The sequence below is a fragment of the Eublepharis macularius genome, chromosome 5, assembly GCF_028583425.1.
Source record: "Eublepharis macularius isolate TG4126 chromosome 5, MPM_Emac_v1.0, whole genome shotgun sequence".
Taxonomy (NCBI): Eukaryota; Metazoa; Chordata; class Lepidosauria; order Squamata; family Eublepharidae; genus Eublepharis; species Eublepharis macularius.
Genome location: NC_072794.1, coordinates 130,796,736 through 130,812,476, shown reverse-complemented (window position 1 = coordinate 130,812,476; position 15,741 = coordinate 130,796,736). Strand labels below are relative to the sequence as shown.

The 15,741-nt window shown below is 40.8% G+C and overlaps 1 protein-coding gene across 2 annotated transcripts in view; it reads right to left on the bottom strand.

Moving 5' to 3' along the window:
* Positions 1-15,741, bottom strand: part of MMP24 (matrix metallopeptidase 24) — a 55,116-nt gene that overhangs the window by 38,111 nt on the left and 1,264 nt on the right. For both annotated transcript variants that reach the window (XM_054980905.1, XM_054980906.1), the window contains exon 2: positions 1,104-1,252. In XM_054980905.1, the coding sequence (XP_054836880.1) occupies positions 1,104-1,252 (149 nt within the window). The remainder of the gene's footprint in view (positions 1-1,103; positions 1,253-15,741) is intronic.

Below are 15,741 nucleotides of genomic sequence, written 5' to 3'. Positions count from 1 at the left end.
GTGTGAGTGCACATAGTATTTGTGTTTTTAGAACTAGCTGCAAGTAGTAGTCTTTAGTGTTGTGGTTAGGGACTGAAGATGTTTTAGGATTAGAACACGAGCATGCCTATTTCCTACCTGTTCAACCTGTAAATTTGTGAACAAACAGTTTAAGAACTATTGCTTTCTCTCCTTCCTGGTCAACTGCGAAGGCTACCCTTGGAACTTCCTATCATCCAGGAAAGTTGGGAATATGAAAAAATATTTTGTTATTTGGTTACTAAATAGCTGCCAACACTTTGGTTCCTAAGTGGTTCAATGTATTTACAGATCAGTGTATTTACATTCTGAATTGTAGGTTAGGGGCAGAAAGGGCAACATGCGCATGAATTATGTCTAGACTGGCATGAAGTAAAAACTGTTTACCCATAAGCATAGAACAGCTTCTTTCACAGTTCAATCCATTAAACAATTCATTAAGATTAGGCTAAGGCTACCTCAGGATGAGACATATGGGCTGAAACAAATTCTTCTAAATATGAAGAATAGCATAAGAGCAATAAAACTGCAACTCCCCTCTACCAGTATCTTAGACTGAATTAAAAAATCACATTAACAGCCCTCAAGATGGTGATATTGTATACTGCATACTAAGCCTGAGCATCTTTCTATGTGATGCACTGACTTGTTTAAACCAATTTAGTTAAACTAGTGCAAATCCCTGAAGAATATTCTCATTTTGGATTTAACATGGATTATTTCAGTTTATCAGTCAGTTTCCAGTTAATTTTCTTTACTATTTGCTCGATATCTCAGGTGCATGTTTTTTTCCAGAGCACTGGAATTTGTAAATGTAGGTTAACTCAGTCCAATATTTAATAGGACAGTCCCTAATCAGAGCATCACAGCAATGGGTGGACTTTGAAGCTTTCTTCCCAACTCCAAGTCCAATTTTCTATTCACCAAATCATACTGGCCCTTTTCACCTCACTTCTCTACTTGTAAGCAGAGCAAATTACTACAGATGTGGAAAGTATCTCTCAAAGGATCCATCAACTGAAGATAAATCATAGATAATCTAGAGAAAGACAATGCTTTCAAGTATTTGCAAAAGAAACTCTTACTCAATAGTGGTCTGATCCAACACTCCTGTTACTGGGATGCCATAAAATTGCTGCATAGTGGAAACTGCAGACTGCATAACTTTTCCTGAGTGTAGAGCAGACATTCGTGTGTCAGAAGGAAGTAGATAACCGTAGGTTTTTAACCAGCTCTGAAAAAAATATGGTAAAACAAAACTAAACTTACAGCACTTTATAGTTTAACGGCACATATAAGAACATATAAGAATATTAGTTTTGTTATTTAAAGAATATACACTGTTAGTTTTAATGTAAGTTCTGAACTAAAGCAGATTGCTGTTATTAGAATTGTCAACTTCAAGTTGAGAAACTCCTCGAGATTTGAGGGGGGATGGAGCCTCAAGAGGGTTAAGTTTGAGGAGGCAAGGAACCAAAATTATACAGGTCTAGTGGGCATGTGGTAGGTTTCACAGCATGCAGGACCCTGTCTCCCTCTTCCTGGGAGAGTGGTCTGAACTGATCTAATGTCAACCCTGGAGATGGCCAAGGGGCCACCAGTTCACATACTGCATCAACCACGGTGGACAGGTCCCGGCAGAGTGACAGGATCTTATCTGCAAAATAGTTTCCAAAAGCCTCACAGCTTATCATCGAATTCACATTTTTTGTCCCATGTGTAAGGGACGTTAAAGCCCGAATCACTCTGGAAAGTTGTGCTGGGCAAGAACTAGCAGACGCAATGAAGGCTGCATAGTAATCTCTCTTTGCAGCTTTCACTGCCACCTCATAGGCCTTCATAAACGTTCTATAAGATGTTCTTGACACTTCGTCACGGAGCCGCTGTCTCAGCTCCTATTTCATCTGACGTAGCTCCTCAGTATACCAGGGAGCTATTCTAGTTCAGGGGCGGAGAGGGCAACGGGGAGCAATCTTGTCGATGTCATCAGAGAGACGGGCATTCCAGTCCTCTATCAGTTCATCCAACAAGCTGCCAAAGGGCATCGGATCCCGCAGAGCGTTCTGGAATCCAATTTGAGCCATTTGACTCCATGGGCGAGCATAAATTAGCTCATTGCCCAAGCAGGGAGGGGTTGCAGTGCCCAGACGAGCCCTCAGGACGAGGTGGTCTGACCATGGCACTACTATAGGTTCATCCAGATCCACCTGTATCCCCACCCCAAAGATTAGGTCCAGCGTGTGTCCTGCTCTATGTGTGGGAACTGATACAAACTGGGAGAGTTTTAACACTGCCATGGAAGTTATCAGGTCCATGGCCCATGAGGTGGCGGCATTGTCGGCATGAACACTGATGTCTCCCAGGACCAAAAGCCAGGGATACTCCAAGGCCCACCCAGCTACCGCCTCCAACAGGCCAGGCAAGGCATCTGCAGGTGCACAAGGCGATCAGTACTCCAAACAGATGGCTATACTCTCCTCGGCATCCTACACCAGGCCCACACAGTCAATACTGCCAATCTTTGGTGTAGGGAATGGCCTGATGGAGACTCTCGAATGAGCATCGCCACCCTGCTCCCCCGGCCACTGTCCCGTGACTGATGAAGGACCAAGAAATCGGGGGGTGGGTGGGTGGGTTAGTTCTTTCAGGGTGACAGTTTCACCTTCTCATACCCAGGTCTCGGTCATGCACACCAGATCCACCTCTTCCATTGCAAAATATTGCTGGAGGGTTGCAGTCTTATTATTAATGGACCTGGCGTTGCACAACAGCAGTGACGGGAGAGGGCACTGAATCCTAGCCCCACTACCAGCATCCCTCAGGATGGGGCAAAGGTTGGAAGGGACTCGAGTATAGCCATATCTCTGGCTCATTCCCTTATAATGCCTAGCCCCACTGCCATACCTCGCCCGTCCCATGACCACTGGGTTCCCTGACCACATATCCACCACCACCTCAAATAACTTCTGCCTCTGGCTACTAACCCCACAGCGCCTATTGCACTGTTACCCAGGTCCGCCTACTCAATAAATTCCGCGAATACCATCAAAATTAATAATTAAGTTCCAAATTTCCCATCCCCCTTAAAATTATTAATTTCCCAACTTCTCTAAATGTTATTTCTGCCTCAAGAGCAAGTCAAAAAGCAACCTTAAACTAGGGTTGCTTCTATGCATCCCACAACAGGTTTTGCCAGCATAGTGCACAGAGAGACTGCAAATTCTTAGAGCAAGGTGCTTGTGAACCTGTCACGTACTGAGCAAAAATCAGAAGTTAGAGATTACTAGAGATCACAGTCCCTGACATCAACAAAAACAGCCTTATTAGTCAAACATTTTAAAAAATTATACAAAATATTCCATATTCCACAGATTTACAGATATATTCTCATCTCAACCACAATGTTCCTCCAATAATACCTGCAATTTCTGATGAAAATAATAACAATAATAATACTTAACTTTATATATTATCTCAGTAATTTTTAAAGCCATATAAGTCACTTTTATTATTCCCATATTGCAGACAGAGGGAATGAAACTGAGACAGAAGGAGAGTTTCTTTTAGATAATCCTTAATTTAATTGGTTCACCCAGAGTTCCTTACACAAAACTGAACAATGGTTTCAACCAAGACACCCTATTTCCAGATTTTTTAAGTCAAAAGAACTAGATACTGGCTCAACTATACGATTTGCTCATCTAACTATTCAAACAAGAGAATATTTTTGAAAGGTATTTGATTTCTATTTGGAAAAACTTGTAATAGCAATTAACTCTAATATTGGGAATGTATCAATGGTATTCTCAATACAATCTTTTAAACTGGTAGCAAAGAACTGTGCTCAGTGACAGTGGTGGGTGAATATGTGCAGGAGGTATTAACATGAAGGTCTCACACCACATGTTATTTGAAGTACTTTGGGGGAGGAATACGTGCCTGTGCCACTACCTCATCTGAACTGCTGCCACTATCAAAAAAGTATTCGGTGCTACAGCCTAATTTTTTTCCCTCTTGGGTTGAAAACAAGTCCGTTGACCAAAATTATGGGCAGAATTTCTAAGGCTGAGTCTGCATGGCTGATTTTTTTCCTGGGGCAGTGGAGGTTATAGACGGAGACAAATACCAGGTTTGTTTCCATCTATTACCTTCTTATAACAATTCACAATGTGTCATAGCTCCAACATGCAGAAATACTAGATGATCCACATGTAAGGCTAGTAGGATCATTTGAGATACGGTGTGCTCTGATCTATCAGGCTGTAGAAACTATGTCAGCAGTGGATTAATCTGTGCTACAACCTCCAATGTTTTCAAGGTATGCAGTATTACAGGCATCCTTTCAAGGAAGTTTCCCTAACTAAAATCTCAAGTATGTGCTGTTTGTTCAGACCCCAAACCTGTTGCTTGTTTAGCTTAAAATGTTTTTTTAAGGGATTCCTGGAAAGGGTAACTCCTGACTTGGGGTCACCTGCTAATTTCATTTATGGGTAAAGCCTTCTTCTTTATGTTCATGCATTTTTCTTTAGTTTTGGCTTCAAAAATAAAAACACTACCTTAGTTGTTTCACTTCTAGTATCTAGAATCAAAAAGTAATAGAAATGTCATGAAGTAGTAAGTAAGCAAAGTTTTGAGTTCCTCAGAATTCTTCTTCAGACTGTATGTTAAAGAAGACACAAAACAAGCCAACAAGCAAATATAAAAAGCAGGGGGAGAAACAGCTGTTATCAGGCATGTTGCAGAGTCTGCAAACTGGATGAAAATGAAGAAGAAATGGTGTGATGGGGAGTTAATTAGGTTAGACTATGTTAATTAGGTTAGACCATGTAAGTGCAAAAGAGAACTCAGGTTTCACCAATGGAAGAAAGACACAATACTCACAGAATATTCACAATGGCTGCAATTGTAGTGATCCCCTTTAACTTAAGAATCTGTGAATTGGCACTCAGAACCTAACTGTAGATTAAGAATTTATTACAGCATTTCCTGCAGTTTAGGTAAATGTTTCTCACTCCCAAATGGCCAATATTGGATTCCTAGAGTGCTGAAGAAAATGAGCTTACATTTGTGTTTTTGCCTAGCTATCTAAAGCTTGCTTCTTTTCTCCTGGGTCTCTAAAGGTTCTTCTTATTATAAAACACATTTATTAATGTTTAACCCCATATCTGAAAATTTTATGATGCAGATCATGGAACAGAAGATATTTGTATATATAAAGCCTGACATACTGCACCACCAAAGCATAAATTTCTTCCTTTCTGGACACTTTTAACTGGATATAGTTCTCATTAACAAAGAAAGGAAAATATTCATATTCATATGCATGCATTCTGTTACTGATACTACTAAAATCTGGTCAGAGAATGTACTCAACAGGTACTAACAAACTTAGACATGTTAAAACAGCTGAAAATAATTGATAATCCCAGACACAGACTGGCCATTTAAATGGCCAGGAGATTTCCCAGTGGGCTAGTGTTCTGGAAGGCTGTTCCTTGAGAAGAACAGGAGGAGACAGCTTTTGTAGTTGCATCTGAAGCAGTGTCTCTGTGAGAAGGCAATCCTCTTCAGGAGGAATTGTAGCTGAGGCATGAGCACAACACCATCTCCATCTCTTTACAAGGAGGCAGTGGCAGTCACTTGCATATGAGGCCCTGATACACCTGACATATAGGGTTTCCAACTCCAGGCTGATAAATTCCTGGAAATTTGGGGCTGGGTCCTGGGAAGGGGAGGGACCTCAGCAGGGTATAATGCCATACAGTCCACCTTCCAAAACAGACATTTTCTCCAGATGTGTAACCCTGGGAGATTTCCAGTTCCCACCTGAAGGTTGACAACCTGGTTGTGGGTTTGCTATCCAACTCACAGTCAGACATACATCAGGAGAACTCAACTTAAACAGCACTCATTTGCTTGGCGAGGGGACACTGTCCCCTCGCAGGAGCTTCTGGCTTCCCTCCCATCCAGTTTTTGCCAGCAGAGGGCCTTCTGCACTTTTTTCTCTGGCTCTACATGTCTTACCTAGAAAGAGCCCCATGGCACAGAGTGGTAAGCTGCAGTACTGCAGTCTAAGCTCTGCTCACAACCTGAGTTCGATCCCGGCCAGAGTTGGGTTCAGGTAGCCGGCTCAAGGTTGACTCAGCCTTCCATCCTTCCGAGGTTGGTAAAATAAGTAACCAGTTTCCTGGAGGTAAAGTGTAGATGACTGGGGAAGGCAATGGCAAACCAACCCGTAAAAAGTCTGCCAAGTAAACATTGTGATGTGACATCCCCCCATGGGTCAGTAATGACTCGGTGCTTGCACAGGGGACTACCTTTACCTTTACATGTCTTACCTGGGGCACATGGAGCCAGATGAAAGAAACAAATACTTCCACCCCACTATTTCAACAGGTAAAAGTTGGTGGGAAGTGGGAAATCTCTTCACAATGCAGTGCCAACAGTACGGTTTAAGGGGAGTTCCCCAGAAAGTACTTCTGACTGTGAGTCAGGTAGTGTACATGTAACCCAGCACGTCTGGTGTATTGTGTATTTTGACACGAAGACCACCATGCCTGTGATGAGAAGGCAGCAAGCAAAAGGAGGGCACAGGGGCTGCCTCACATCAGCAATGGATGACTTGGCATACTCTCAGGAACAACCATCAACCTGCCAGGATTACAAAACTGGGCTCAAAGTGACATATTATTCAATATAGGCTACAGTTGTAATGTGTCGTGTAAGTGAGTATTTCTCTAGGACGATTGTAACTTCCCACTCCTGTATAATTCAAATCCGTACATGAAACCGATCAATGAAGTCTGCCCTGCAACTGCACAATAATTATTAATGGGAGCTAAGAGAGAGAACATCTTTTATAAAGGCTAGTCGCTATAAAGGAAATTGAGACATATGGAATTTTAGATATCTCTTTGGAAAAGGCCAAAAAGTCACTTCCTATCAGTGGGAAGTGTTCCCTTTGTGTCTGTGTGTGTGTACATTTTCTATCATTAACTTCCAGTCACTGAAGGTTTTTACATCTTTGTCTGCATTATTAAATACTTTCCTAATATTACAACTAGCTTTGTAGGTAACAGAATGCAAGTCCTCACATAACATCTCTTTAAAAAATGTTAGTTTAGGTTGTTTTTCTCAGATTTTGGATTAGTTATCTATGCATTTCTAACATATAAAGTACCTGTTCAAAGCTGGGAATACCAGAAGCAATCATTATTCCAGAAGCTTCACTTCTACAAAAAATAATGTTGGTTTCATTATGACCTCTTAGAAAAAGAGAGATAAGAATAAAGAAGCAGCTATTCAACACCTGCAACGTCACTGTTTATTGGCTGGTCCTTAATACCGGAATCCAAAATCAAAATGAATGATCTGTAGTAACACACAATGAAAATGCTGCAGAAGCAGATATAACTACAGGATGGAAAAACATTCCTGGAAACTTTTCAAGAATATTTCAGTTGCTGCTTGTAGTTAACATAATAATTAGACGTATTCCAACTGAACAGAATCCTTGTAAATCATACTACATATATGTATAAGCCTACTTATATGCAACTCAGTTTCATATAATTAATGGCAAGGGATGGCCCTCCTGTGCAGAACAGAGTAAGTTTAGCTGACTGGGCACCATGAGGCAGAAATAGATCCACAGCAAGAGGATAGGAAGTGGCGGCCAGCAAAGGGGAAATACCAGAGGATCTATATGGCAGGTGGTAGAAGGAAGTAAGCTGGGAGGGGAACAGGAGCTGAGAAAGGATGGGGAAAAGGAAAGAAACACCACAGGCATTGCTGGGGAAGAGGAGAACTGTAAGAAAGGAGAGTAAGAAAAGGACAAGAGGGTGAAGCAAGCAGTTGATGGGGCAGGAAATAGAGATAGGCACAAACCGAAATACAAACCAAAGTTCGTGACGAACTAGGCTGGTTCGTGGTTCGTGAACCGGTGGTTCATCGGAGCCCATTTTTGACAAACCGCCATGAACTTTAGGCTGGTTCGTTTGGTTCTTTTTTTTGGTTTGTCACTGCAGACAGCCTGGCACTGATCAATCAGTTTCCTAGGCAACAGGGGATGGACTTCCTGCAGACCTTCCGCTGACCCGGAAGTGGCCTTCTGCTGGTCTGGTAGTGACTTTCTGCTGACCCAGAAGTGACGATTTGCTGACCTGGATGTGATGTTTTCACGAACCGGTTCATGAAATGGGGTAGGTTTGTGAACCGCATGGTTCTGTTTTTTCCGGTTTGTGCCCATCTCTAGCAGGAAACAGCTGGTGATAAACAGATAGCTGAGAGAACAGAAAGGAAAAAAGACAGTAGATGGAGGAGGAGAAGAGCCAGAGAAGAAGGAGGGAACAAGGTCAAGCAAGCAAGACAGACGAAGAGGGGAGAAGCAGAAGCTAGTAGGGGCTAGTAGAGGGGATATGGAATTTCCCTCCTTGGCAAATCCTCACAAGGTCCCAAACTGTATTTCCTAGAGATAAAAAGAAACATAATTTTGGCAGCACTGATTTAAACTGATTGTGCAGGAAAATGGGGAAGAATGCCACTTTTAACAGGTGTTCAGAATTTCAGTTCTTCAGTTTAAATATTGGTTGAGACTGAAAGAACAGAAGCTTCAAAGACATTTTACAAGTTTGGGCTTGATATTAAATCTGAACCAGGAACTTCTTGGCCCACAGCTCGGTGGTAGTAGACCACAGCAAATATAAGTTAAAAATCCAAATCACTGTGTAAAAGAAGTTCCTAAGATACCTAAATGACTTTCTCTGACCTTTCTAGTCTCATACAAGCATCACCTGACACCACAATAGAATAGCACGATGAGCTGGACATCCACTATTGTCTGCAGTAAATTCAGCTTCACTGAGATTATAATAAATTAAAATATCCTGCAGGAGAATCTATATGATTATAATAACGGACTATACTCAAGAACCCTCAAGAAAGGCTTCAGTGGAGAACCTCAAATGACTAACAGCTCAGTCATAAGAGTGCTGTGCCAGCAAACAATTATTTCATATGGAACATACGGACTGCTGTGCCAGCACAATGTCACAAAAGAAGATGTGATGCTTAGATTGCAGACAGATATGTCAATGCAAATAATCAACTTGTCTATAAACTTCTCTTTAACTAAAATGTCATCAGTTCAAATCCTCATTTAGTTCATTGGACAGATTATGGTGCAATTTTATTGGAAGATTTTTTTTTCTTGCAAATCTCACTCTAAAGATCTTGAGAGGAATTAAGGGAAGATTTAGATATCTAGAAAAGTAACACAACTGTACACTCAGTGATAACAAAAAAAATCCCCTAATAAAATGGAAATATATTAAATTATTTGTATTTATTTGACTTATTTGAGTCGTCTTTGACATTTTACATGAATTTCTCTATTTAGTAAAATGTTAACTAAAAAATTAAGAGAATTTTATACAGCCACATCTTGCTCAGATAATAGATAGTTCAATTTATCTTTTGCAATTAACCAACCACTCTTGGACAATATCTTCTAGTACTTTATTCCAGAAGAAAATTTTTATTATAAAAATTCAGCGGTTACTTGATAGAGTACATTTCCGGTTGTCTGTACCTTTTGTTATTTAATTTTATTCCACACAAAGCAATTTGCATCCACTGGCCTGTTGCTCCAATCTACGAAGTAGTACCTCACCACTTAAATGAATAAAAAGCAAAGCATTCTGAGGACTGCTTTCTACCACTCCCACATTTCACACATGTACATGACTGTAAATTATAACAGTAACACTGTTAACATTTTATTTATCTAAGCAAAATAGTTATTGTAAGATTTCTCTGTAATAGGTTGGACCCTATGATTTGTTCTGCTTGTGCAACAGCACTTGCATGACAATTGTCCTTCTCTCACTGCAGACAGCTCCACGTGCTGTACCCAAGGGTCAACTAAACCCGAGGAAGAATTTCTGGGCAGGCAGCAGCAAGCTCTGTCTAAACTATTGGAGAATGCAGTGGAGTATACAGGACTGGTTCCTATCACGTTAATCTAGTAATCTATCAATTGACTAGTAAATTTAAAATTGTAAAGACATGTTCCAACAGAAAACATTTTTTTTGTCAAACAAAATGAAGCAAGGGCCTTCTAATAGTTTCCATCATTATGCAGCTGTTTCCATCATTATGCAGCTGTTTCTGAGCTGTTGCTTTTCATTTCTATACCTTTATGCTTTATTTACAAGGTTTTGCTGCTTCTACGTGACAAGAGCATGAGTCAGTTTTACATGGGTTTACAGCAGCCACCTGGATCAGCCCAGTTTGGCCCGGATGAGGGCCGCTGCGGAGCGCGGGAGCGCTCCTGCACGCCGCAGTGGCTCAAAACGGGCCCAATCCATGCCCAAGTGGGGCCATTTTCAGTGCTATGGAGGGCAGGAGCGCTCCTGCACTCTGCAGTGGCTCAAAACAGGCCCAATTTGTGCCAAAACGGGCCTGAAATGAGCCCGTTTTGGTGTGGATTGGGCCCGTTTTGGGCCACTCTGCAACAGCTCCAATCCAAGCCCCTGCGGAGTGTGGGCGTGCTCTGGGGGGGGCACCGCGTGATGATGTTACTTCCCGGAAATGATATCATCACGCTTGTGGGAGCATGTGTGCGTGCTTTGCACATGCGCACCCCCCAGGAAAGGTGAGTGCCAGGCCCCAATTCCCCCGCCAGGAGGTTGAGGGGGCCTGGCAACCTGAGTGCACCATCAAATCACAACCAACTCATGGTGGTTCCAGAACTATGAGGTTCCAGAACTATGAGGTTTTCAAGGCAAAAGACGAGCACTGGTGGTTTGCTGTTGCCTTCCTCTGCATAGTATTCCCATCTTCCTTGGTGGTCTCCTTATCCAAGTACTAACCATGGCTGACCCTGCTTATCTTCTAAGCTATGATGAGATCATGCTAGTCTGAGCTATTAGGCTACTATCATTTATAAAATGCCATATAAAATGTACTATGTTGCGTATATTTTGTGCATTTTTGAAATTTAAAACTATTTTAGAATAGTTCTTGTTTTCATAATATCATACACGAGCCACATAAAGTTTATTTATTTACCTTTATTTACTTATCTTTCTTCTGAATGGAGAACCAAAGCATCTTACATCATTCTTCTCTCCTCCATTTTGTCATCACAACAACCCTGTGAAGCAGGTTGAGTATGTGTAATTGGCCCAAAGTCATCCAAGTAGCTTCCATGATTGAGCAGGGATTTGGACTCTCAGATCCTAGTCCAACAGTCTAACCGCTACACCACACTGGAAATTTGCACTCCTCCCCTTGAAATCAATTGGATAAATCAAATTAGTCTCAGTTAACTTATCCCATTGATTTCATGGTACTAAAGAGTGACTATGATGTCAATATAGAGAAAGACAGAGAATATTAAGTCACCCAGTCCAGCCCAGTTCATGACAAGACGATCAGTGCACCAGATCACTACAAATAATTATATACTGTGAGTATATAGATTTGGTTGCTCTATTTAATTAGTAATGGGCTATTGTATAATGACAGTTGTGTATAGCATGTATATAGTCAGACTAGGATCTGAGACACCCAGGTTTAAATCCCCACTCTCCATAAAATCTTGATGGGTCACCATCATACACTCCTAAACTGCCTCACAGTGTTGCTGTGAGGATAAAATGGAGGAGAGGAGAAAGGAAAATCATGTAAGCTGCTTTCAGTCCACACCGGGGAAGAAGGCAAAGTATAAATAAATAAATAAATAAATAAATAAATAAATAAATAAATAAATAAATAAATAAATAAATAAATAAATAAATAAATAAATAAATGAAATATAGCAGAAAGTTATTAAAAATTCCTCAACTACTCTGAAAATATATACATATGTAACTATGTAAAAAGTGTCATGTTATTTGGTATTTGTATTTTTGTTTTTTTATATTTTTTAAAGAATGTTTAGATCAGAAAAAGGTATCTTTGTTCTTTTCCCCTTTTTTAAAAACAGAGGTATTTATGCTTGTTAGTGATTGAATACACAATGATGCCAACGAGATCCAAAGAACTACATAAGGCATACCCATCAGCCATACCCGGTGGCATTTTTTACTTTTTGTTGTTGTTGGAAAGCAGACCCCTATGCCAGATCATGTTCAGCTTTGGAAAATCTCTTCAGTTTTAAAAATAGTATACCATGTGGCAAGAAGAGCTGCAATCTGAGCAAGCAACATAAATTGACTCCCCACCACCCCCAGGCATACAGAACTTACTAGTGTAAGTTCTGTCATACTTTTGTAAAATATTTTTTGTACATTTCACGGGTTACACCGGTAATATCTATGATTTTATTTATAAATTAGAAAGAATACTACGAAGGCATTACTTTTGAAATGGCATCATTTCATATTAGCAGGACTTTGGCCAAACAATTTGTTTGCACCAGTATGTGATGGTTCTAATGGATGTAATTAGTAGGCAATTTATTTGTATTTAATTGTAAAATGTATATACTTATTTCCCAATATTCAAAGCAATTTAACCCAGTATCTAAACACATAACCCCAGAACAAAAATACAGTTTCAGATGGGCAGCTGTGTCGATCTGCAGTAGAAGAACAAGATTTGGGTCTAGTAGCACCTTAAAAACCAACTAAATTTCCAAACTATGAGCTTTCCAGAGTCAAAGCTCCCCTTGTCAGTTACACACAAGGCATGGCTCTACCATTATGCCTCAATCCAGTGTAACCTCCTTCCCTTACCACTCAAGGGGGTGAGTGATAATACAATTAAAGACAATTGCACCACATAATATTAGTTTTAGTCCTCCATCCTAGTGTTAAACTCAGCCTCAAACCCGTTAGGGAGGAGGGAAGAAAGCTTAATGTAGAGTATCACGTGGTATCTCAGGTTGCCTCTGCTCTTTCTGGACTGCACCTAAGCAAGCCACTTCTGTATAGTGGGACTGCTTTCTCCCAGCCAAATTTACAGCAGATATCCTGGATGCTTGCAAGCTACCCATTAGCTCCTCCTGCTTTCCTGCAAAGATAAACATAATCGCTGCCTTGTAGGACTGAGACAAGACAAACCAACCACTCACAGCCAGGCGGTTGGTGTTGACTCTGTGGGAGGGACTTACTGACTGCCGACTTGCAGCTCAAAGATTCTTCTCAATTCTCCCCAAGTTTGAATTGCATTTTAGATTTTTTGTTAGACTAGCTGAAGTTTTGGGCTTTGCACCCTTACTTTAGAATCACAGAATCATAGAGTTGGAAGGTACCTCCAGGGTCATCTAGTCCAATCCCCTGAACAATGCAGGAAATTCACACATTCACCCAGTGACCCCCTGCTGCATGCCCAGAAGATGGCAAAACACCATCAGGATCCCTAGCTAAACTGGGCAGGGGAAAATTGCTTTCTGACCCCAAAGGCAATTGGCATTACCCTGGGTGTGTAAGAAGGGGTCACGAGAACTAAGTACTGATGTAACCCTTCCTGCCCTCCCTCTCATGATCTGCCTAGGTTCACAGAATCAGCATTGCTGTCAGATGGCCATCTAGCCTCTGCTTAAAAACCTCCAAAGAAGGAGAGCTCACCACCTCCGGAGGAAGCCTGTTCCACTGAGAGACCGCTCTAATTGTTAGGAAGTTCTTCCTAATGTTTAGCCAAAAAACTGTTTTGATTTAATTTCAACCCATTGGTTCTGGTCTAACCTTCTGGGGTAACGGAAAACAACTCTGTACCATCCTCTATATGACATCCCTTCAAGTACTTGAAGATAGTTATCTTATCACCTCTCAGACATCTCCTCTTCAGCTAAACATTCCGAGCTCCTTTAACCTTTCCTCATAGGACCTGGCCTCCAGACTCCTCATCATCTTCATTGCCCTCTTCTGGACACGTTCCAGCTTGTCCATATCCTTCTTAAATTGTGGTGCCCAAAACTGAACACAATGCTCTAGATGAGGTCTGAGCAGAGTAGAGTGATACCATCATTTCACATGATCTGGACACTATACTTCTGTTGATACAGCCCAAAACTGCATTTGTCTTTTTAGCTACTACATCACACTGCTGACTCATGTTCAGTGTATGGTCTACTAAGATGCCTAGATCTTTTTCGCACATAGTACTACCAAGACAAATCTCCCCCATCCTATAATTATGCATTTGATTTTTCCTACCTAAATGAAGAACTTTGCATTTATCTCTGTTGAAATTCATTGTATTTGTTTTAGCCCAGTTTTCCAGCCTGTCAAGATCATCCTGTATCCTGACTCTGTCAACGGTATTTGCTGCCCCTCCCAATTTAGTATCATCAGCAGACTTAATAAGCATTTCCTCTATTCCTTCATCCAAATCATTGATAAAAATGTTGAACAAAACAGGTCCCAAGACCTGAGGAACTCTACTTGTCACTCTTCTCCAAGAGGATGAAGTGTTCTTTGGGCACAATCTGTCAACAAGTTACAGATCCACCTAACAGTAACAGGATCCAAACCACGTTTGATGGTTCAATCCAGGCACTAGATCTCATTGAGAACAAAAATGCTCCATGAACCTTATGTTGCATATCATAAAAATAAGATGCCTCCTGCATAAGGAGAAATCTGTTGGATCAGCCCAGTGGGCCATCTAGTTCAGCATCCTGTTTCACATTCTACCCATCCAGTTGCCCTGGAGAAAGGTCAACAAGCACAGCATAGAGACTCCCTTAATGTTGCCTCCTAGCATTGCATTTCAGAAGTGTATTGCTTCTCAATGTGGAAGTTCCTTTTACTCACCATCAGTAGCCATTGATGTTTATGTATCTGTCTAAACTCCCTTTAAAGCTAAATTATCACTGGATTAAAATTATTGAGAAAACCAAATGTTCAGAACTAAGGACTGAAAGCTGCTTTTTCTAATACTAAGCTCTAGTGGGCCCTGACTCAAATTACACCCTTATTTTTCCATGTTACTGATATAATTAGTTGTTTCAAAGTTTGGAATAGAAGTGATTTGGTTTGAGAAGTCATTTTTTTAAAACATGCATGTTACAAGAAGTAAGTGCTCCCTGATATTTTGAAAGCTTTATTTGTTTTAGGTTTTGGCAATAGATGTTGGTATGTTTCCTTTAGAAATGCATATATTTAAGCATTTATGCCATGTTTATGTTGAGGCTCAAGTTTGTTTAGATGCTGGACCCTCTCATATGGTGCTATTCCCTTATTCACGATATGTAGAGAACAGCTAATTTTTCTCATTAGGAAGAATATGCTTCTCTGCTGCACATTTTTAAGGGCGCTCTTTCCTTTATACACGCTGTGTGAGTCCTCTTGTTTTTAATATAAGAGGTTTAAAAATTGCAGCCCCACCAACTCAAAAAGTCATCAGCCACCACTGCTAATGAGTCAGTGTTATGAAACAGACTGGCCATGCATCAAGAGTTTTTTTGCGTAGGTTAGTTGGCCCAGCTGTCACTGCTCCATGAACATTTTATAGCTGCAGAGTTAACCCTATGGCATATTGAATCTGTAACGTTAGGGAGACTAAGGCAAGAGTGCAAGTAAAGCAGAGTTACTGGCACACTTGAAATGAGCTGTTCTTATCTACTGCTCATTCACACAGCACTCATCTCATTAATTCAATGTTCAAAATCACTACATTACAAATTAGGGCAGTTGGCAAAGTTCAGTTTTGTTCTCCTAGCAAACCAAGTTACCTCTCTCTTATCTGGCCAGCAGTATTTCTTTCTATTACTCT